At 46.3% G+C, this 23490-nt stretch overlaps 1 protein-coding gene and 1 non-coding gene across 3 annotated transcripts; one reads left to right on the forward strand and one right to left on the reverse strand.

Annotated features, from left to right (window-relative positions):
* The first annotated feature begins 5250 nt into the window (after positions 1-5250).
* DDX27 (DEAD-box helicase 27) lies at positions 5251-23271 on the forward strand. 2 transcript variants are annotated; one of them, XM_029918826.1, is made up of 21 exons: positions 5251-5412; positions 7125-7271; positions 8286-8348; positions 8518-8683; positions 9226-9269; positions 9396-9482; positions 10130-10235; positions 11664-11837; positions 12489-12639; positions 15062-15161; positions 15333-15474; positions 16350-16503; positions 17326-17407; positions 17508-17685; positions 18873-18979; positions 19191-19293; positions 20987-21081; positions 21173-21296; positions 21840-21927; positions 22940-23014; positions 23144-23271. In XM_029918826.1, the coding sequence occupies exons 1-21, from the start codon at positions 5320-5322 to the stop codon at positions 23160-23162; spliced, it is 2298 nt and encodes a 765-aa protein (XP_029774686.1). In that variant the 5' UTR covers positions 5251-5319; the 3' UTR covers positions 23163-23271. The 2 variants fall into 2 exon arrangements, with proteins under 2 accessions (XP_029774686.1, XP_029774687.1); XM_029918827.1 differs by having other exon boundaries at positions 8289-8348.
* On the reverse strand, positions 7540-7646 carry LOC115275547. Its single transcript, XR_003901618.1, has one exon. It is a non-coding gene; the product is annotated as a U6 spliceosomal RNA (small nuclear RNA).
* Positions 23272-23490: the final 219 nt, after the last annotated feature.

The raw sequence follows: 23490 nt of genomic DNA on the forward strand, positions 1-23490 counted from the left end.
GGAATGGTGTACCAGACGTGATGCAGGGAAGTTGGTCATAAAATATAAAATATAAAAGTGAGATAATGATGATCGTGGAGATGGCGAGAAGTAGAGGGAGATGTAAGATTAATTAATACTGAAAGGGTATGAAGAACGACAGGTTGGAGAAAGTATTGAAGGAGAGGGAGAAATCAAGTAAGTATGACTTCTTGGATGGTGTTGTCATCCACCGAGCTAGAGAATGGGGGAAGGTCTCACTGGATCAATGTTTAGGCAGTGGAATAAGAGATCTTGGAAACTGATTGACTATCAGGTTCTAAAGGAGATGGAGGACTGAGTTTTCAAAGATATAACCTGAGGGGCACCTGGATGGCTTAGTTGGTTAAGTCTCTGACTCTTGATTTCAGCTCAAGTCATGATCTCATGGTTCATGAGTTCGAGCCCGATATCAGGCTCTGTGTTGACAGGGGGGAGCCTGCTCGGGATTCTCTCTCTCCCTCTTTTTGTCCTTCCCCAGCTTGTATACTCTCTCTAAATGAATAAATAAAGTCATTTGAGAAAGACATAACTTAACACAGTTGCACTATCAAAAGTAGCCACAAGTGGCTATATAACTTAATTAAAATAAAAATGGAAAATTTCATTCCTCAACTAGCTACATTATAAGTGCTCAAAAGCCACATGTGGATAGTGGCTGCCATATTGGACAGGACAGATATGAAATTTTAATTGCTGCAGAAAGTTCCAATGGACAGGGGCGCCTGGGTGGCTCAGTTGGTTAACATCTGACTCTTGATCTTAGTTCAGGTCTTGATCTCACAGTAGCGAGTCCAAGCCTCATATTGGGCTGCATGCTGGTTATAAAGGAAAGAAAGAAAATAAAAGAAGAGAAGAGAAGAGGAGAAAAGAGAAGAGGAAAAGAAAAGAAAAGAAAAGAAAAAAGAAAGGGGCACCTAGGTGGCTTAATCAGTAAAGTGTCTTACTTCAGCTTAGGTCATGATCTCACAGTTCATGAGTTTGAGCCCTGCATTGGGCCCTCTGAGCCTGTTTTAGATTCTCTGTCCTCCTCTCTCTGCTCCTTCCCTGCTCTTTCTCTTACTCTCTCTCTCAAAAAAGAAAAAAAGAAAGAAAGAAAGTTCCCCAATGGATAGCACTGCTCTAACAATTGGGATTATTTGATGTTTTGTAGTAAACAAAGTCCATGTCCATCTTTGCCTTTAATACAGTGTGATGCTGTTGTCTTGGGTTCTAAGAGTTTGAGTCAATGCTTTAAACACTGACATCTAGCATGTGTTGTGCTGAGCTCTGAGACAGGAGGCTCAAAATGCGGACTATACCTGATGCCCATTTGTAATCCATTTATTCCCTGCTCAGCAGAATACAAGTACAGAAATGGAGAAAAAGATCTTAGAAAGCTTTCTAGCAAACTGACATTGCTATAAAATATACAATTTCATTGTATTTTACATAAGTACCAGTCTGCAATGGATTGTTAATTAACTTGTTTTTAATTTATTTTAATTTATTTGTTAAGTTTATTTATTAATTTTTAGATAGAGAGAGAGTGCAGTAGGGGCAAAGAGAGAGAGAAAGACAGAGAATCTCAAGCAGGCTCTGCACTGTCAGCACAGAGCCTGATGTGGGGCTTCAACTCACAAATCATGAGATCATGACCTGAGCCAAAACCAATAGTCAGACACTTAACCAACTGAGCCACCCAAGTGCCCCTTTAAGATTTTATTTTTAAGTAATCTCTATATCCAAGATGGAGTTCAAACTCACATGAGATGAAGAGTCTCGTGCTCTACCACTGAACCAGCAAGGCACCCCTGGATTGGAAATTTAAAATGTTGGTCCTTTGTTACTGCTCCAAGGTGCAAGGATGAGTTGGACATGGTTCCAGCCCTCCAGAGCTCAGGTAATGAGGAGGGAGCCAGAGCTGATATGAGGTCTAGTTGAGTTGAGCAAACCTTGGCATGCAGCCTTGATATACATCTAAAAATGATTCAAAAACACATAAGGACAGTCATTCACTTGTTCATTCATCTGGCATTCACTGAGTGCCTACTATGTGATAAGCACTATACTAAGCACTAGGGATACTACAATGAACAAGATAGGGCCCTCACCCTGCTGGAACTCACATCTAGTAAGACAGACTATAATCAAGTTCACCAAGTTAATAAATAAAATGATCTCCCAGGGTGCTAAGTGCTAGGAGGGAGATAAGAGGAATAGGATAGGAAGTGACTGCAAGATGGGTGTTGCTAGTGTACAGGTCATAGGACTCTATTTGACCTTAAATCTGAGGATGGGAATGAACCAGTCACAAATTGATTAAAGAGAACAGCATTCTGGGCAGAGGGAATAGTCAACACATTCCTCGGGTGGGAATGGGATTGGCTTATGTGGATAATAGGAAGGCCAATGTGGTTGGAGTACTGGAAACAGGGGGGAGAGGAATAGTAGGAGCTGATGGGGGTAGGCCAGAGCTAGATCCTGTTGCTCAGAAGGAATCAGTGTTTTATTCTAAGTGTAATGTAGCGTTCAAGCAAGGGAGCAATGCAATATGATGTGGGTTTGTTGGGTGGAGAAAGGACTGGAGAGAGGCAAGAGTATAATCGGGGAGGCCAGTCTGCTGTGGCAGACATCCATTTGAGGGTAGATGGTGACTTGAATGAGATGATGGCAGCAGAAGCAAAGAGAAGTAGCCAGAAGGTTCATCAGATCAAGCCTCTGCTATCCATTGCCCGGAACAAGGGATTTCACTTGGGATGAGTGGATGAACTTCAGGAGGCCAAATAGGCCCATGTAACTGTATAAAAGCCTTGTGTTTATGTGCTTATGAGAGGTAGATCTTCCATTAGGGTCTATAGGTAAACAATACTCAGTAAAGTGGTAGGTGTTCTTCATTCACAAGATTCAGTGTCTGAGGCCAGGGTATGAAACTCGCTTTCATCAGAACCATCATTAAAAAACATCTGAAGCTATAATAACAACAACAACAACAACCCAAAATGGAAAATAGCAAGTGTTGGCAAGGATGTGGAGAAACTTGAAGCCTTATACATTATTAGTGGAAATGTAAAAATGATACAGACACTGTGGAAAATATTTTTAGTGATTCTTCAAAAAGCTAAACATTAGAGTTATCATATTACCTGGCAATTTCACTCTTAGACGTAAAACCAAAAGAATTGAAGAGACTCAAATATACCTTTATTTGTCACTGTTCATTGAAGCAGTATTCACAATAGCCAAAAGGTGGAAACAACCCAAGTGCCCATCAGCTGATGAAAAGGTAAACAAAATGTGGTATATACATGCAACAGAACATCATTCAGCCGTGAAGTTCTGACACCTGCTACAACACATGGATGAACTTTGAAAACTCTGTTCAGGGGCGCCTGGGTGGCTTAGTCGGTTAGGTGTCTCGACTTTGGCTCAGGTCATGATCTTGCAGTTTGTGGGTTCAAGCCCCGCATTGGGCTCTGTGCTGACAGCTATCTCAAAGCCTGGAGCTTGTCTTCGGATTCTGTGTCTCCCTTTCTCTCTCTGATCCTCTCCTGCTCATGCTGTCTCTCTCTCTCTCTCTCTCTCTCTCTCTCTCTCTCAAAAAAGAGAAAAAACATTAGAAAAAAAATTAAAGGCACCTGGGTGGCTCAGTCAGTTGAGTGTCCGACTTTAGCTCAGGTCATGATCTCATGGTTCATGGGTTCGAGCCCCACATCAGGTTCTGTGCTGACAGCTAGCTCAGAGCCTGGAGCCTGTCTTCGGATTCTGTGTCTCTTTCTCTCTCTGTCACTCCCCTGTTCACGCTCTGTCTCTATCTCTCAAAAATAAGTAAATGTAATTTAAAAAGTTAAAAAAAAAAAGAAAACTCTGTTCAGTGAAATAAGCCAGACACAAAAGCATAAATATTGTGTAGTTCCACTTACATAAAATATCTAGAAGAGGCAAATTCATAGAGACAGAAAGTAGGTGAGAGGTTGTCAAGGACTGGGGAGAGAGAATAATGGGCTCATTTGCATTCATGAAAATATTCTGGAAACATATTACAGTGAACTGTACACTTAAAAATGGTAAAAATCAGGGCGCCTGAGTGGTTCAGATGGTTAAGCGTCACTTCAACTCAGGTCATGATCTCCCTGTTTGGTTTGTGAGTTTGAGCCTCGCGTCGGGATCTGTGCTGACAGTTCTGAGCCTGGAGCCTGCTTGTGATTCTGTTGTCTCCCTCTCTCTTTCTCTCTGCCCCTTCCCTGCTTGTATGCTCTCTCTCTCAAAAATAAACATTAAATTTTTTTTTAATGTAAAAATCACATACACACAAAAAAGATAACTAAACAATTGGTGTTGATATGGAAGGAGCACATAGCTACCTGTTCCAGGTGATGTTTAGAGCAAGGAGGAGGCAATCAGTGAGCAATCAGTGAGCTGTATTTACAAGTAGGTTTTCCACAGGGAAAAAGAAGAGGAAAAGTTCCTGGTAAGCTCTGGGACCTACTTTGCAGACACTGGAGCCACTGCCTGGGTTGTAATCTTGACTCTGTGACCTTGGGACCGCCCTGTGTCTCAGTCTCGCCGTGTGTAAAATGTCAATAATAATGGTACCTTCTGCTAGGCTTGCTATGAAGATTAAATTAGTTAATGCACGTAAAGGTAATGTAATTAGTTCTCGGCACACCGTAACTTATATAAGTCTTAGCTATCTAGGGCACCTGGGTGCTAAGTCCGACTTCATACCAAGTTCCAGCCCTAAGCCCGGCTCTGTGCTGACAGCTCAGATCCTGGAGCCTGCTTTAGGTTCTGTCCCCACTCTCTCAGCCCCTCTCCTTCTCGCCCTCTGTCTCTGTCTCTCAAAAAAAAAAAAAAACGTTAAAAAATAAAGAAAATAAATGTTAGCTCTTCTTTTTAACTTTCTTTCTTTATGAAAATAAATGTTATTGTGGGGAAAAAATCTAAGAAGTTCAAAACACAAATTCCACTAGGCAGTGGCATTCTTCGCTAAAGCGTTTACTGTACTTTCGTACTTTCTCCCACACTGTCGGTAAACACAGCGGCGGGGAGTTCGCCGGCTAACCCACCCCGCACCGCGCACACGGCGGCCCGCGAACAAAGGGATTCACCGAAGCCCCGCCTCGCCTGGCCTGCAACTCCTTCACCCGAAGTCACCTCCCAGAGGGCCGCGCGCGCACTGAGCGCTCGGGGGAGGGAGAGCCGCGGGGCCCGCCCCCGAACGGAAGTGGGGTCAGCACTTGCGCAGTGGCGACGAGGAGGTCGGGCTAGTAAGGGCCGGCCTGCGCGCGAGTTGGATTCCGGAAGCGGTGCGGCGGCAGCATGCTGGCGGAGCTGGGTTTAATCCGGACCATAGGCGAAGATGACGAGGTGCCGGTGGAGTCTGAGTCTGACTCCGCTGACGACGAGGAGGAAGTATGAGCCGATCGGGGTTGGGGGCGCTGCGGCGCGCGTTCATATTTCTGTGACTGCTTCCCTTCTCCGTGCTTCTTCAGGGCCCTGCCCTCAACTCCCCAACGTCCCCCTGCCAGGGCGACATGTGTCCCTGGAAGGGGGCCCCAAGATCTTCCTCAATGTGTTCGCCACTAACTTTTCATCACCTCCCTCCGGTGTCAGTAGCCTGCTCTATCGTCTTGGTGAAATCAGTATCCATCTCTGAACTGATGAGTCCACGCCCTGTGTAGTAGAGATCCGGGGGCGGGGGGGAGCCAGGCCTGATTCCTGATCAGAGATTCGTTCATTAAGCCAGTATTTTTGAACACTTACATGTGCTACACCTAGTGTTAAGCGTTCGGGGCACAGCAGTGAACAAGATGGGCAAGGACGCCATTCTCCTGAAGCTCATGTTGGGTGAGAGAGTCACAGACATTAAGCGCTATGGCAATTAAAAGGGGAACAGTGACATGAAAAAGGTGCTCACTCTTCAAAGATCCAGACCGGGTGTTTGCCCCAGGGTGGCCTCATCTGCCTACAGACACCTCCACTTGAGTGTCTTGGGGCCTCAACAAATTTAGCATCAAGGCTGAACTCCGGTCTCCTGCACCTTGCCAACCTGCTCCATCTCAAGCCAGAAACCTGGGTGTCATCCTTGACAGTTTCCTTCTCACTCCCCTCCGGGCTTGTGCTGGTTGACTCAGGAATCTCTTTAGCTTTTCCCGGTTTCTCTACACTGCTCCCACCCTCCTCCCGGCCACTGAGACCTTGTGCCTGGGGACCCAGCATCCTAACATACTTGGTCTCCAGCTGTTTCTCTTGCCACCATCTGCACCCCTTTCCTCCAGGGTATTCTCTGCTTTGCAACTAGAATCCTTTTATTTCTTGAATGTAAAATTATAAAAATGCGGCAAATATGGCAAACGATAATGCAAAAGTTGATATATGAATTGCTATACAGCTATTGATAGTTAAACTGAGTACCTGAGAAATGATATGCAATCATTACTACTGATAAAGTTCAGCATGAGAGTTCTCGTGAAATTCTTTAACTCAAGTGAGAAAAAAAAGTCAGTGTAGCACTTTTTAGTTTTCGAAAGCCATAGTTAGCCAGTGTTCCTCCCTTTCCAGTTTTCACATGTATGGGTTTTTTGTTATTTTTCAAAAATTGTTTTATTTTAGAAAGAGAGTGCATGAGTGGGTGAGAGGGGCAGAGGGAGAGAGAATCTTAAAAAGTCTTCATGCTCAGTGCAGAGCCAGACGGAGGGCTTGATCCTATGACCATGGGGTCATGACAGGAGCCAAAAGCAAGAGTTGAAACCGATGGAGCCACTCAGGGCCCCTTATTATTGATTCCTAACTTAATTGAATTGTGGCAAGAGAAAAGAATCTGTGTAGTGTTGATTCTTTGAAACTTTGAAGATTTGCTTAAAGGCCTCCTATGTGATCCGTTCTTGCACCTATTCCATGTTTCTTCTGAATACGCATTCTCTAATGGTAGGTGCAGTGTTCTCTACATGTTCACTGGAACGAAGCTTATTAATTGTGCCCTTCTGATTTTCTACACTTATTTTTTGTCTCCTTGACCTGTCAGGTACTGAGAGAACTGTGTTAGAATCTCCCACAATTGTAGATTCCTGTTCGATGCTCTTCTGTCTCAGCGTCAGAGTCACCCTGTTTCTGCCTCTTCCCAGGGGCCCATTGTGCTGGGCAGAAAGCAGAAAGCCTTGCAGAAGAACCGTAGTGCCGATTTCAACCCTGACTTTGTTTTCACTGAGAAGGAGGGGGCATATGATGGCAGCTGGGCCATGGCTGATGTCATGAGCCAGCTCAAGAAGAAGGTGAGAACTAACGGAGATAGTTCCAGGCCATGGGTTGTTAGAGTTGAACAGTCGGTTTCGGGGTCTAACCCGGACCTCACTGCCTTTTGCCACCTGCTTACGTTCAGCAGATACTGCAACTCATGTAAATAAGTATGTGGGGTGGGGAGAAGTGGTCACAAATAACTTACAGTCTTGATTAAAACCAAGGTGCAAAATGTTGCAAAATAGGTATATTACAGACAAGTTACAAACACATTAATCAATCTACAGTTGATATAGATATATTTTTAATATGGAACGCTTCACGAATTTGCGTGTCCTCCTTGCGCAGGGGCCATGCTAATCTTCGCTGTAGCGTTCCAATGTTAGTATGTGTGCTGCCGAAGCGAGCACTACAGTTGATATATATTTTTTAAATTTTTTAATGTTTTATTTATTTTTGATACAGAGAGAGAGAGAGCATGAGAGGGGGAGGGGCAGAGAGAGGAGGAGACACAGAACCGGAAGCAGGCTCCAGGCTCTGAGCTAGCTGTCAGCACAGAGCCTGACGCGGGGCTCGAACCCACGAACGTGAGATCTGACCTGAGCCGGAGCCGGAGGCTTAACCGACTGAGCCCCCCAGGCGCCCCAGTTGGTATTTTAAAGTATCAGAAATATCTTATTTCCATCATTAGAAAAGGCATTCTCTGAAAAGGGGGAAAAATCACAAAGAAATCCTGATGGCATGGGGTAGAGTTTTTCTAGGTAGCATTCAGATCTAAATGTGACATCTCTTCATAATATATATTGTTCTAAATGGTAAACACCTTCTAAAATGTGGACATTCTTGGTTCCAGGTCAAGATTTTTCACAGTTGACGGTTAACGTTTGTTGTTGTTGTTGTTGTTGTTATTGTGACTAATCTGCAGATTGATTAATCTGTCCAAGGACAGACAAGGTTTTTCTCTATTAACATTTGAGACCCAGCCCTCAGAGGAACCTTGCTTTGTCTCTTTCCCACAACTGTGTTTCTTTTTCATCTGTTTTTGTCAGCAGAGGGCAGCCACTACATTAGATGAGAAGATTGAGAAAGTTCGCAAGAAAAGGAAAACAGAGGTGAGAAAGCAAACAGGTGCTTCTCTGCATAGTTAAGCCCTGGGCTTTACCCTCAGCCCGACCCCACTGTTCTTCCCCCCCAGGCAGGAGAGCACAGGATTGCTCTTTAGAGGATCTGGATTTCCTGAAGTTTTGTAGTTGCCTTGCTTTATTAAAATATTTTTCCCAGGATAAAGAAGCTAAATCTGGGAAGTCAGAGAAGGAGAAGGAAGCAAAGGAGGGCTCTGAACCAGAGGAGCAGGAAGACCTTGAAGGGAAAGATGAGGAAGGCTCAGAAGATGAAGACTCGGAGACCGATTACTCATCAGCTGATGAGAACATCCTCACCAAAGCAGGTAGATGCTACAGAGGCGATGTCAGAAACAGGGACGGGGAGTTGGAAAGGGTCTGCCTTTCCTTTGTAGGATTTCCTGTGTTCTTCTGCACAGTTCCATTTAAGATCTCCTTATTCAACTCCTAGCTTCTCTTTTTCCTTGGGATTTCGTTATGGTTGTTGTACTTTGCAGACAGACCGCACCTTTTTTTCCCATCCCCAGCGCCACATAGCTGCTGGCACCTCTATGACTCAGACCTATTTGGTGTGGTAGGTCCCCCACATCCTACCTCAGATGGGCCCAGCCATGAAGTGGGTGCTCCGTAATTATTTCTTGCAGAAAGGAGTGCTATAGTGTGATAGTATAGCACAGTGGTCTCTGGAACTTGCCCAGTTTACTGCACGGTGTCCTCATCTGTGAACCGAGGCTAATGACAGTAGCTCCCTGAGGCTGTTGGGTAGATTCAGTGAGGAATCCACATAAAGCACTTAGGACAGCATTTAGCAGATTGTACTTGCTTAGTAAGCACGAGCCCTGATGGTCAGCCTTGTTTGTCTCCACAGATACGCTCAAAGTAAAGGAGCGGAAGAAAAAGAAGGACGGACAGGTGAGTAAAGGCGTGGAAAACAGCACGCGACTCACTTTTGCAAGCTGACTAGATTTTTAGGGCCAGTTAGTTTTCTTGGGTCCATTTTGCTGAATTCTTGGTCTGTCTTTTGATTTCCTGGTATAGGAAGCCGGAGGATTTTTTGAAGATGCATCCCAGTATGATGAGCACCTCTCCTTCCAGGACATGAATCTTTCTCGCCCTCTTCTGAAGGTACTGGCAGCCACGGATTATTGCAGGCACCCCATAACTAGGCTCCCAGCCCTAAGCTGGGCTCTTTGCCTCCCTGAATTCTGTTGTCCGCATAGCTGCCAGAGAACCCTCTTAAACAAAAGTTCCGTCTTGGCTTGTAAGGCCCGGCCCCTTCTGGTCTCCTCTGGAGACGTCTCCTAGGACTCATTGGCCTCCTCACTGGCCCTCAAACAGGTTAGGCATCTTCCTCCTCAGGGTCTTGGCACTTACCCTCTGCCTGGAAGGTTTTTCCAGTGATCTTGTTGGGGAGCTCCTCACCTCCTGCAGGGCCCTACTCAGTGTCCTCTGCTCAGTGAGACTTCCCTGACGCTGCTGTAAACTGTCCCCCTCCGGAGTCCCCTTGACTGATGTAGTTTTCTCCACAGCATTTATCTCCATATGGCACGTGTTTCTTTTTGGTCTTTTTTTTCCTACCAGATTGTAAGATTGCCAAGGGGAGGGTTTTTATTTCTTTGGTTTGCTGTGCCTAGAACAGGTCTCCCACGCAGTAGGGTCTTAAATGTTTGTGAAATGAATGACTAGCAGGGGGGACTGAAGCAGTTACTACTGCTTGTTTCACGCTGAGGTGACTCCTCCCCTTCCTGTCTGGCCCTGTCTTTTCTCTTCAGGCCATTACAGCCATGGGCTTCAAGCAGCCCACCCCCATCCAGAAGGCATGCATACCTGTGGGTCTGTTGGGAAAGGACATCTGTGCCTGTGCAGCCACTGGGACAGGTAAGAGGAGGAGGCAGAAGGAGGATGTTCGACCTGCAGCAAGGGTCTATGTTGATTTACCCAAGGGCCACTTTGCTAAATATGCAAATACAGGGGCGCCTGGATGACTCAGTTGGTTGAGTGTCCAACTTCAGCTCGGGTCATGACCTCACAGTTCATAAATCTGAGCCCCTCATCGGGCTTGTTGCTGTCAGTGAGGAGCCCGCTTTGGATCCTCTGTCCCCCCCCCCCCCCCCCCCCCCCCCCCCCCCCCCCCCCCCGCCCTTTCCCTGCTCACATTCTCTCAAAAATGACTAAGTATTAAAAAGAATATGCAAATATAAATTGTGTTGCAGTAATACTATATATTCTATTTATTAATTTCCCTTTAAAAAACCCTCAGCTTTAAAATTTTTTTTAAGCTTAATTTATTTTGAGAGTGAGAGCAAGGGAGGGATAGAGAAAGACAGGAAGAGAAAGAATTCCAAGTGGGCTCCACGCTGTCAGTGCAGAGCCTGATGCGGGTCTTGACCCCACAAACCACGAGATCATGATCTGAGCTGAGACCAAGAGTCTGATGCTTAACTGACTGGGCCACTGAGGGGTCCCTATATTTTGTTACTTTTTAAAAATACTTTTCATTTTAAGAAAATGGCTGCATAGTATTATTAATCTATTAATCGAACTATTTTTACTCCGTAATTAACTGCACTAATATACAATGTTGTGATGAACATTCCTTTCATAAAATCTTTACTCCTATGATTGGGACAAATACACAGACCCTCCTGGAATCTGTGCCCTGCGAGTATCCTATTAGGGTGTCTCTGTGACCATGACCCTCTTATCGCTGCTATCCTGGGAGTAAAGATTTTATAAAATGTGTCCATCACGGTGTTTTATATCAGTATAGTTAATTGTAGAGTAGAAATAGTCATGGGATAGGATATTATGCAACTGTTAAAATAAAAGAGCATTTAAAGAAATAGGAAATACATTTTTATTTTTAAGTAATCTCTACCTCCATCATGGGTCCTAGCTCACAATCCCGAGATCAAGGGCGGCATGTTCTGCTGACTGAGCCAGCCAGGCACCATGTTATGCTTTTTTAATGGGGGATTACTAAACAGAATATATAGTGTTACTGCATTAAATTTGTCTTTTTATATTTCTGTCTATTCAGGAAAATATTGGTAATATAGATGCCATTACGTTAGTGTTTTATCTCTGGTTGGCTGACTTGTGGGTGATTTTTATTGTTTTCATATTTTTTTTGTACTTCTCAGATTTTTTACATCGATGCTGTCGTTTAAAACCAGAAATAAAGCCTCATGAAAGAGAAATTTGCTTCATTTCCTCCTGAGCAGATCTGTAGGTTTTCTGGGCTCAGGTGAAAACCTGAATCTTGAAGGGCCCCCCTCACTGCTTGGCTGCTGCCTTTCCCTGCAGGTAAAACTGCTGCCTTTGCCCTGCCTGTCTTGGAGCGTCTGATCTACAAACCTCGCCAGGCACCTGTCACGCGTGTGCTCGTGCTGGTCCCCACCCGAGAGCTGGGCATCCAGGTGCACTCTGTCACCAAGCAGCTGGCTCAGTTCTGCAACATCACCACCTGCCTGGCTGTGGGTGAGTGTCTGGCTGTCCCTGAGAGACTGTGACGTGGTGGTGGGTGGGTGTGCGCCACCACCTGAGGGTGGTGGGCGCCAGGAAAGCCCCCCAAGATTAAACCCCTCAACAAGCAGATGACGTGTCGTCCAAGTAGGTAGTGGGGAGAGGGCTTAACTGAGACTTAACCAGCCTTAAAAAAGGAAACTTCTAAGACTTGACGCAAAAAAGTTTTCTTGGTATTAAACAAATTTAGGATGTAATTTTTGCTTTGAATGAATAAAGAATCAAATATTTGGGGCAGGATCTTTCTGATGATGTTACGTGATCCTGTTCTCTAACCTTCATGTTCCCCTCCCTGTGCAGGGGGACGTTGGAGGTAATGTAGAAGGCATGAGTTTTCATAGCAGCTGCTTCTGTCAGTCCTTGGCTGTTTCAGTCCACCTATTCTGAAGTGCCTTTGTGTCACCATCTTTTTTCACACTTAGCACAATTGTCATGAAAGGATCTTTCTCTCCCAGTGTCTTGTAAAGTCCACACGAGCAGGGCCTTTGCCAGTCTGGCCCTCTTCTGTGTCCCCCGCATCTGGGATGAGACATGGCAGGTGGTAGGGCCCAGTCAGTACTGGTGAACCACGGACTCATGACCACCTGGGGGGGCTCTGCTCTGCAGGAGGCCTGGATGTGAAGTCTCAGGAAGCAGCTCTCAGGGCAGCGCCTGACATCCTCATCGCCACCCCAGGCCGGCTCATCGATCACCTCCACAACTGCCCCTCTTTCCACCTGAGCAGTATCGAGGTGCTCATCCTGGATGAAGCTGACAGGTACACCTGAAATGGTGGGGCCCCAGGTGCTCTGGGGTCCCGTGGCCACCGTGTGTGTTATGCTGCACAGATCTTGCCATAGCCCTGTGTGCGGTGCCAGTTCTACTGCTCACATTTGGACCTGTTATCGTTAGCATGGATTATCTTCCTTTTTTCTCTCTCTGTAACGTGATGGTGAAGAGGGAGGGTAGATCAGATTCTGGCTTTGCCACTTGCTGAGATTTGGAAATGTAAGGGAGGGATAAGAATAAATACTCACAAAGGGGCGCCTGGGTGGCTCAGTCGGTTGAGCCTCCAACTTCAGCTCAGGTCATGATCTTCCGGTTCGTGGGTTTGAGCCCCTCATGGGACTCTGTGCTGACAGCTCAGAGCCTGGAGCCTTCTTCCAATTCTGTTTCTCCCTCTGTCTTGCCCCTCCCTCACTCAGGCTCTGTTTCTCTCTCAAAACTAAATAAAAACACTTTTTAGAAATTTAAGAATAATACCCTCCTTATGGTAGTGAGGATTCAAGGAGTAATACAGGTGAAGTGACAGTGCACGGTAAGGATTCAACAGTCTATGTTAGTGTGATAGGGGCCTCTCTCCCTCTCTCCCTCCTCTCCCCACTTCTCTTGTATGGGTCCCATCTGCTTACCTCTTTCCTTCATGACCAAACAGAATGAACCTCAATGAACTGGACTAATGATCGAGGCGGAGGCAGGGGAAGGAGACCACAAATAACCTCAAAGTCTGTTCAGGTTTCCTCTCCAGCTAACGCATCTCCAAACTAAGCAGGTCCTGAACTGAGATTTTGATCATCTCAGTGCTTAGCAGCCGCGTCTTCCAGTTGTCCTGGACAGAATTCTTCGCATCGTTCTGTGTCCTCATCTTCCCCCACAAAGCAGCCATCGGGAAGTCTTGTCACCCCATGTAGGGGCTTCTGCACTTGCTGTTCCCTCATCTTGGACTGACTCAGGTTATCTCCTCAGGTTTCTGTTCCTGCTGTCACTTACCGCAAGAGCCTTTGTTGGCCACAGTAACACTTCCTGCCTTCCATTCTGAGGCACTGTGCCTCCCCCACCTCCTGCGTTGTCACCTGAATGCTTATGTAGTGGTTGTGTCCCTCCTGTCCCCTGGAACATATTTGTGAAGAGCTTGTTGCTCTACGTCCAGGATTGTGTCTGGTATCTAGCTGCTCAGTGTTCACTGAATAATGTTTTGATTCCCCCTGAGCAAAGGGGCCATTCTTGAGTCCTGAGGGATGGAAAGGAGATCTTTCTAAGCAAAGGGAACATGATCTGATTTTGGTTTTGAAGGGGAAGGGAAGTGTATTAAAAAGTTAGTATCTAGAGACGCCTGGATGGCTCGGTCGGTTGAAAGCATCTGAGTCTTGATTTTGGCTCAGCTTATGAGTTTGAGCCCTGCAGTAGGCTCTGTGCTGACAGTATAGCACCTGCTTGTGATTCTCTCTCTCCCTCTCTCTCTGCCCCTCCTGCGCTCTTGTGTGTGTACATATTCTCTGTGTCTCTCTCTCAAAATAAACAAACACCAAAAAAAAATTTTTTTTAATGTTAACATCCCAGAAGACCAAGAAAGGCTGTGGAAGGTTCATACTAAAGTGATCAAGGAACATGACAGCTAAATGGGGTACCTCGTCCTTGACTGGTGCCTGACTAGAGGGAGAAATACTATAAAGGATTTGGTCAGTTGGACAAATTGGAGTTAATGTAATCCTCCTACTGATTAATATTATCTACAAGGAGAAAAAGGTTCCTTACCAGTGAAGAGAACTGGCGGGTCGTACCTTAATCATGTGCTCAAACTCACGTCAGTGACCGTCTGTGTCTCCGGATGGAGAGGGAAGTGCACAGCTGCACCCCTGCACATTCTCACAGCGATGGGTTACTGAATCAGGTCACTGGGAAATAATCAGACAAAGACAGAATGTGAAAAAGCTTGAGGAGACTTTTCTAGATGAAGGGAGACCGAAGAAACATGACAGCCAATGCAACATAGGAACTTTGGTTCCTGGACTCCAAACATAAGACAGATATAAAATGACATTTTGGGGACAGTTAGGTATATTTTAATATGGACTGTAATTGAGATATTATTCAAGCACTTAAATGTTTTGGGTGTGATAATGATGTTATGATTATGTAGGAGAAGGTCCTTTCTTAGGGATTGTGCACTGAGATAGTTAGGGTTAAAGTGTTGTGATATCTACAACTTATAAACAGTTTTGCAAAAAGCAAACAAACAAACAAAAAAGGATAAAGCAAATGTGGCAAATGATAGTTCTTAGTGAATCTTGGGGAACCGGTAAACTAGTAATACTAACACATAAGTAAATAAATGAACCTGCAGTGTAACCGGTTATGACATCACTGCAACAGATACAAGCCCAGTCCATTTGTCTGGATCCCTTCTCCCTGCTCATCAGGATGCTGGACGAGTACTTTGAGGAACAGATGAAGGAGATCATCCGGATGTGTTCCCACCACCGCCAGACGATGCTTTTCTCAGCCACAATGACGGATGAGGTGGGCCTCAGGAACTCTGCTTGGCGGGGTGGACAGAGGGCTGCAGGGGACCCCGGCTGGGCTGCAGGGCGTGGCCTGGGGCAAGCATGGCTTGCCTCCACTGCCTCCTCCCCTCCCCACCTCCCTGCCTCCTGGCAGGCCAGTGACCATCCCTGTCTTGGTGCTGGGCAGGTAAAAGATCTGGCTTCTGTCTCCTTGAAGAATCCCGTCCGAATATTTGTGAACAGCAACACGGATGTGGCCCCCTTCCTGCGGCAGGAGTTTATCCGGATCCGGCCCAATCGGGAAGGGGACCGGGAAGCCATCGTGGCAGGTGAAAGCCCAGGGCGCCGGAGTGCCTTGGCCTTGTGGGTAGCACACTCTAGGAGCTGGGTGATTCCTGGCACCTCCTCTGTCAGGCTGCCCTGACCCGTTGCATGGTACTTCTATTTATGTGCTCTGCCACTTGGGCCGCGGGTCCCTCCCACCTTTTTTCTGTCACCTTACCTCTTTTTTGCTGTCCAGTCCTCCTTTGGTCCTGTTGAACACACAGCTTCTTCCCCCACAACCACCCCTTTGGCCCATGGCTCAAGCTACTGACTCTCTTGCCTGAATTGTTGCCCTGTACTTGGCTCCTACTCCCGCTCTTGTCCTTCGGTAACCCATTTTCCACACTGCTGATCGTTTAAAGTGATCATTTACGAGCGAACATTTGCTCATGTTGCCTCCCTCTTTACAAGCCTCTGGTGTCTCCCCATCACTCTTAGACCACAGGCCACACTCCCTGGCGAGTCCTGTGTGGCCCTCTGGGACCTGGCCCCTGCCTGCGTGGAGTCCTCGGCCTCAGTACCTTTGCTCATGATGCCCAGCCATACTCCTGCTTTCCTTCAAACCAAGCTTGCCTGGCCTCCGGGCCTTTACATATGCTCTTTCCTCTGCCTGAAATCTTCTTCCAAATCTTGTGCTTTCTCATTCAGCCTAATATCACCTCTTGCGAGGCCAGACCTAAAGCTGCCTCTGTGTCTTGCCTTCACTCTCTCACAGCATTTATCACACTTGGGAGCTGGCCCTGGAATGTGAGCCTCAGAGGCAGGGATCTTACCTGCCTCTCCCCACCCCCCCCGCCGCCAGACACAGCAGCCACGTCACGGGTGAGGGGGGGAGCAGGTATCGGAGGTGGCTTCCAGCCCACTCTTATCTCCTCTCCAGCTCTGTTGACAAGAACCTTCACTGACCACGTGATGCTCTTCACCCAGACCAAGAAGCAGGCCCACCGCATGCACATCCTCCTGGGGCTCATGGGGCTGCAGGTGGGCGAGCTCCATGGCAACCTGTCGCAGACACAGCGGCTGGAGGCCCTCCGGTAAACTTCGGGGGGCTAAGGCTCCTGCCCATCGGTCAGAGAGGGCTCCTCATTTGCTCATTTGAAAGAGGGAAAATCCACCCAGAGGTTACGTTAGCAGGGGATGCAGATAGCACAACTCCCCACTTGAAAGATTGTAGCCTAATTGCTGCAAGGTTCTGTCTTAGGTGTTTTCAGAACTCCCTGTAGTCTCGTCGAAGATGACACTCGTGCCCTGGGATTGAGGGTGGGAGCTGCTGAGGACGACACAGCACGTGTCTTATTCTCTATAGTTTTCCGGAGCAGTGGGCATACCTGGGTCTGCTGGAATGAGATTTGGAATCAAAGCCCGCCACCATTTCCTCATCATTTGCTTTGCTGTGCCCTATGTTTTTCCATGTATCTTCTTGTTTAATTCTCATAGAGTGGAGTTATCCTGATAGGCAGGGAGGAACCCTTTAGAATTCTCTATTGATCCTCATAGATCAAAGGCAGCTGAAAGTTATTTTTTTAAAGAAAGGCTATTTTGAATGGTGAAGACATTTGCATATGCTACTTCCTGTAGTCCAGCTCTGTGGTTCCCAACTCTGTCTTTGTAGAGTTGAGACTTAAGGTGGTATAAACAAAACTCCATTTGTTCTGTGGTACAGGATGTGTACGGTGTTCTGTGAAGTATTAGATGGTCTGATGTTTAGGATCTCGTTTAGATGATCACTCTGACCATCTATACTCTTGCTACTTGACTCCAGAGGGATTTGTGTCTTCTCTGCTGGCTCAGGCTCCTGCAAGCATTTTTGGGCTTAAGTATCCAAGTGAACAACATCTGTTTGTGGCTATTTCCAGGCGCTTTAAGGACGAACAGATTGACATCCTTGTGGCCACAGATGTGGCAGCTCGTGGACTTGACATTGAGGGGGTCAAAACGGTGAGCAGCCCCTGACTTCCTTGAACTTTCGGTGGGAGTCTTTCTTGCCTCTCTGTGTCTCCTTGCCTTCCAACTCCCAGGTCTGGCTTTGACATTCCAGGTAATCAACTTCACGATGCCCAACACCATCAAGCACTATGTCCACCGAGTGGGGCGAACGGCTCGGGCTGGCAGGGCCGGGCGCTCAGTGTCTCTGGTGGGAGAGGAGGAGCGGAAGATGTTGAAGGAGATTGTAAAAGCTGCCAAAGCCCCTGTGAAGGCCCGGATCCTTCCCCAAGGTGAGCAGGCACCGCTCCAGCAGCTCAGGGTGGTTGGGGTGGGCAGGGCGGGGTCCTAGATCAGACTCTGTGGGACAGAGCTGGGGGCAGAGGGTAATAGGCAAGAGCAGGTATCTTGCAGTTAGGAGTCAGATTTGAATGCCAGTCCTGCCCTCTCCTTGCTGAGTGACCCTGGGCCGGTCTCACCTTGCCTCTCTGGGCTTCAGTCTCTTCCTGTGTGAAAGGGAAGAATAACTTACGTCCAGAGCGACCCACTCTTAGGTTATCTTCCATCCCTTGGGAAGAGAAGACTTGTCTTGGGGTAAAATCCTATTAATCGCCCTCCTTCCTTTCACCAGGGTCCGAGGTCAGCACTTCTGTGTTTTAGATGTCTTTCATGCTTCTTCTTTTCATCTGTAGGGGTCATATAAAGGACAACCTTTCTAAAAATTGTTTTTCAAAGTTGTAAAAATAATCTGTGTTCAGTATTAGAAAACAGCAAATAAGAGCCAAAATGTAATTGCTTGTGGAAGAGCTCTCCACTGTTAGCATTTGGGCACACGTCCTTTGAGACCTTTATTCCATTCATGGATGTCTTCTTCCTGTTTTCATTTTCACGGCATTCATTCTGTCAGCTCAAAGTTCCTGAGTACTGCCAAGTGCCTCGTGCTGTTTATTCTATCCCAAATATTAGGGATATAGGAGAAAGCAAAACAGCTGAGACTCTGGTGGAAAAAAGACTGTAATTAATAATAGATGTGATCCAGCCTGGCAGGAGGGGAGATGCGACTTTCAAAGCTGTTTAGGAAAGGCCTCTGAACAGATGGCATTTGAGCTGAGTCCTGAGTGGTGAGAACGAGGCAGCCGCGAGCGATCGTGTGGCCAGCAGAGAAAACCAGGGCAAAGCGCCTGAGGCAGGAGCAGGCCTGGTGTGCAAGTTAAAGTGAAGGAAGAGGCAGAGGGCCCAGGGCATGGTGAGCAAGGTGGAGGTAGGAGTTCAGAGAGGTAGGCAGGGGCCACTCCTAGGAATCTGGAGTTTATTCCAAGAACAACAGGTTCTTGGTGGTGGGGGTGTTGTTAAGCAGAGACATCACATGTAAAAAAAATCCTAATTTTCTGTTGTCACTAAATACACATCTGTATTATTTTTATCAGTTGCACAGTATTTATCCTTAGTTAAAAAATTTTTTTTGTTCCCTTCCCTTGAGACGTCATCCTCAAGTTCAGGGACAAGATTGAGAAAATGGAGAAGGACGTGTATGCCGTTCTGCAGCTCGAGGCTGAAGAGAAAGAGATGCAGCAGTCGGAAGCCCAGGTGTGGCTGTGGGGGGCAGTGGTCCGCAGCGCTGGGCAGAAAGCTGACCGCAGCAGCTGCTGCTGGTCTTGCCCTTCCGAAACGCTGTCTGCCAAACATTATCAGAGCCTCACACGCTGGCAGGCAGCGGCTTCCTGCAGCTGCTGTGTTATGTATCACTGGGTGTCAGTTTCGTGGCAGCCATCTTTTTTTTTTTCTCCTGTTTCCACAGATCAACACAGCAAAACGGCTCCTGGAGAAGGGGAAAGAGGCACTGAACCATGAGCCTGAGAGAAGTTGGTTCCAGACCAAGGAAGAGAGGAAGAAGGAAAAAAGTATGTTGAGAGGTCCCTCCAAAAGCTAACCACAGAATTATCCTGGAACCCAGCAATGCCATTGCTAGGTCTATTCCCAGAAGAACTGAGAACAGGGACTCAGATAGATATTTGTATGTCCGTGCTCATTAAAGCATTATTCACAAGAGCCAAGGGGTAGAAGCAATCTGTGTTGTCAGCAGATGAACAGATTCACAAAATGATAGTACATGGCACGGCTGTAATGAAGTTGACACGCGCTGCAAGGGTGAACCTTGAATACATGCTAAGTGAAATGATCCAGATACAGAGGACAGGTATCTATGACTCTGCTTCTCTGAGGTACCTAGAGAGGCAAATCCATAAATGCAGAAAGTAGAATAGAAATTACCACGGGTTGTGCGAGACGGTAATTAATGGTTACAGAGCTTCCATTTGGGATGATGAAAGAGTTACAGAAACATCATGTGCAACACTGTGAATGTAATTAGTGCGACTGAGTTGTAGACGTAAGAATGGATAAAAGGGCACATTTTGTGTTGTATCCTTTTTGCCACAATTTTTAAAAAGTAGGTCAGGAAGATATTTCTATGTATTCCCTACATTCCCCCCTTTTGATCTCACAAATGAATTCAGATTTTTCTATACCTAGTTTTTTCTTTTCTTCCTTTTTAAAATTTATTTTGACGAGAGAGAGAGAGAGAGAGAGAGAGGTAGGGAGAAAGAATCCAAGCAGGCTTCGTGCTGGCAGCGTGGAGCCTGACAAGGGGCTCAAGCCAGCGAACTATGAAATCATGACCAGAACCAAAACCAAGAGTCAGAAGACTTAACCGACAAACACTTAGCCACCCAGGTGCCCCATACACCTTGCTTTTTCCACTTAATTTTGTAGCTGCTTTTTTTTTTAATGGCTGCATGGTGTTCTATCACATGGGTAGATTATAATTTATTTAATTAGTCCCCTGTCAAGGGACACTGAAATGCCCTTTCACAATTAAGCAAGTATATTTGATTTAAATATACTTGCAGGTTAAACCCCTGAAAGTGAAATCGTACGCCAGAGGGTATGTGTATTTATTATTTTGTTAGGGATTGCAAAATCAGCCTCCCAAGAGGTTGTCCTGGCAGTTTAAGAAATATTGCCTATATTTGATGGGACAAAAAATTAAGAGTGCATGTACATTAAATTTCTGTGTTAAAAAGAGTTATATTGTGGGAAAATCTGGGAGGATAAATGAACCAAATCCTCTTTCATAACAGGAGGTAGATCATGAATGTCTCAAGTGGGTTGAGGAATAGTGCAGTAAGTGTGTAATTACCACCTGGTGGAGGTAACCACCAGGAGAGAACACTATTTGCTGCTTTTTGTTGTTGTTGTTGCTGCTTCTCATTTTGAACTCTTATGTACCAATTTAAAATATGTGCACTTCTTTAAAAAAAAGTTATAGGGGCACCTGGGTGGCTCAGTCGGTTGAGCGTCTGGCTTCGGCTCTGGTCATGATCTCCCAGTTCGTGGGTTCAAGCCCCGCGTCAGGCACTGTGCTGACGGCTAGCTCAGAGCCTGGAGCCTGTTTCGGATTCTGTGTCTCCCTCTCTCTCTGATCCTCCCTTGCTCGCACTGTCTCTGTCTCTCAAAAATAAAAACCATTAAAAAAATTAAAAAAGAAAAGTTATAAAATGGTACCTGAAATCTCACATTCTGTCCTCATCCTAGTTGCCAAGGCTCTGCAGGAGTTTGACTTGGCCTTGAGAGGAAAGAAGAAGAGGAAGAAGTTTATGAAGGACGCCAAGAAAAAGGGGGAAATGACAGTGAGTGGCTTTCCCTCTGGAGTTGGGTCCCTGCCTGCTGGCATGTGTCAGGGCTTCCTGGCCTGTTCCATACTCTCATCATCCTTTCCAGGCAGAAGAAAGGTCCCAGTTTGAAATCCTCAAGGCACAGATGTTTGCTGAGCGGCTGGCCAAGAGGAATCGCAGAGCCAAGAGGGCCAGAGCAATGCCAGAGGAGGAGCCAGCAAGTGTCCCTGGTAGGCAGATGGGACTGCCCAGTGGGCAGGGGCTGGTAGGAGGCTTCTCCCTGAAACTTGTACTTGTGGTCAGGAAGAAAACTGGAGGGATGATAAGAGTCTAGTTTTTGAGTAATGAGTGTGTACCAGTGTGTACAGCTGTCCATTTTTGGGTTCCCAAGGGGGAAAGTGACCCCATGGTTAGTGGGGACAGCTAGGATTTGAACCCAGGCATTTCGGACTCTGGAGCCTATGTCCTTACAAACTGCTACTTAGAGGAGTGGGTCAGGGTATAAAGAAGTGAAGTCAGTTTTCAGCCCATTTCACATTTCACTGGTTTTTACTCTGGGCAACTCTGCAGTTGTTCTTTGGAGTGTTTCTTCAGAGGTGGCACTTCTGAATTCCTCATCCGTTTCCTGCTGGGATCTGATGTCTTGTTTGCATGTCAGTAAATCACCATACCAGAGCATTCACTGAATTTGGAACCATTACCCTAAGCCTAAGGATTGGATTTGGGAACTTGAGCCAAAGAGGACATATGTAACCCATTCCTTCTCTGCACAGCCAAGAAACAAAAGCAGGTGAAGAAATCTGTATTTGATGAAGAACTTACCAACACGAGCAAGAAGGCCCTGAAACAGTATCGAGCTGGGTAGGGTTTTAAGTCATCTTGGGGTTCTTCATATTATGATTAAGGCTATATACCTTCTGTCTCCTGAATTCCCATATACCTGTAGCTTTATAATATTTAATTTTAAGGGCTCCTGTCTGACACCTTCCCCTCTTCACAGCCCATCTCTGGATCCCAGAGTGAGAACAGGAGGAAAGAATTAAGGCCCTCCTGCCTTGGAGGAGAAATAGCACATTTCTGGATCAGAAATAGAATAGTAGAGGATCCGAGTTTGCTCTTAAGAATGTGTTATACACAACCCCACATCCTTTGGGCTGGGCGTGGGATAGAGTAGGCTTCCCAAGTTTTGTTTTGTATTTTTTTATTTAAAAAATTTTTTAGTTTTTTAAATTTATTTTGAGAGAGAGACAGAGTGAGCAAGGGAGGGGCAGAGAGAGGGTGTGGGGAAGAGAATCCCAAGCAGGCTCCACACTGTCAGTGTGAAGCCTGATGTGGGGCTCAAACCCCACATGAACCATGAGATTGTGAGCTGAGCCAAAACCAAGAGTTGGACACTTAACTAACAGAGCCGCCCAGGTGCTCCAGGTTTGTTTTTTAAATGTTTTAATTTTTAAGAAATGCTTATTAATTTTTGAGAGAGAGACAGAGTGCAGAGTGTGAGCAGGGGAGGGGCAGAGAGAGGTGGAGACACAGAATCTAAAACAGCTCCAGGCTCTGAGCTGTCAGCACAGAGCCCGATGCGGGGCTCGAACCCACGAACTGTGAGATCATGACCTGAGCTGAAGTTTGACGCTTAACCAACTGAGCCACCCAGTGCCCCAAGTAGTTTTATGTGAATGAGAAGGAGTCTTTCTTTTGAAGCTGGGCCCTCACTTCCATATATATCAGGTGGAAATGGCAGGCGTAGAACCTGAGGCCCTGAAAATGATGCATCAGTGATGCTGCTGCTTCATGTGGAAGGTGGGGGTTGGGGGTGTGAGACATCATCTGTCTTTCCAGCAACCATTTCAGCATCTTACCTTCTTACCCACAGCCCCTCCTTTGAAGAAAGGAAACAGCTGGGCTTGCACCACCAGAGACGAGGAGGAAACTTTAAATCTAAGTCAAGGTAATATTGGCAGTTTTGGAGGGCCAGTGGTTATGAATGTTTGGGGTTGGAGAAGAAACCTTTCATGGGAAAGCTCCACCTTCTTTCTGGCTTGGGGGTTGGTCTTCACTCTGCTAATTTTCTTCCTAGGTACAAGAGGAGGAAGTAGCTGTGGTGGCCTGAAGGCTGTGGGGCGGCCCTTAGATCCCTCCCTTCCTTATGGGAAGTCATCCTCGCTTGGACTCTTCTCCATTTGTAAAAAAGTTTTAAAAAGTTTAGTCTGTGTCATTTGTATATTTAAAAAAGAAAAAAAGGTTGGGCATGGTGGTGATACGTAGAGCTATTTCCTAAGCATCCTTGTGAGTCAGCCAAGGCTCACTTCTTGCTATTGACTTTTCATATAAAGAAGATCCCAGATGGGGGGGGGACCTGGCTGGCTCAGTTGAAGGAACATATGACTCTTAATCTCGGGGTTGGGAGTTTGAGCCCTGTGTTGG

The sequence above is a fragment of the Suricata suricatta genome, chromosome 12 (assembly GCF_006229205.1).
Source record: "Suricata suricatta isolate VVHF042 chromosome 12, meerkat_22Aug2017_6uvM2_HiC, whole genome shotgun sequence".
Classification (NCBI taxonomy): Eukaryota; Metazoa; Chordata; class Mammalia; order Carnivora; family Herpestidae; genus Suricata; species Suricata suricatta.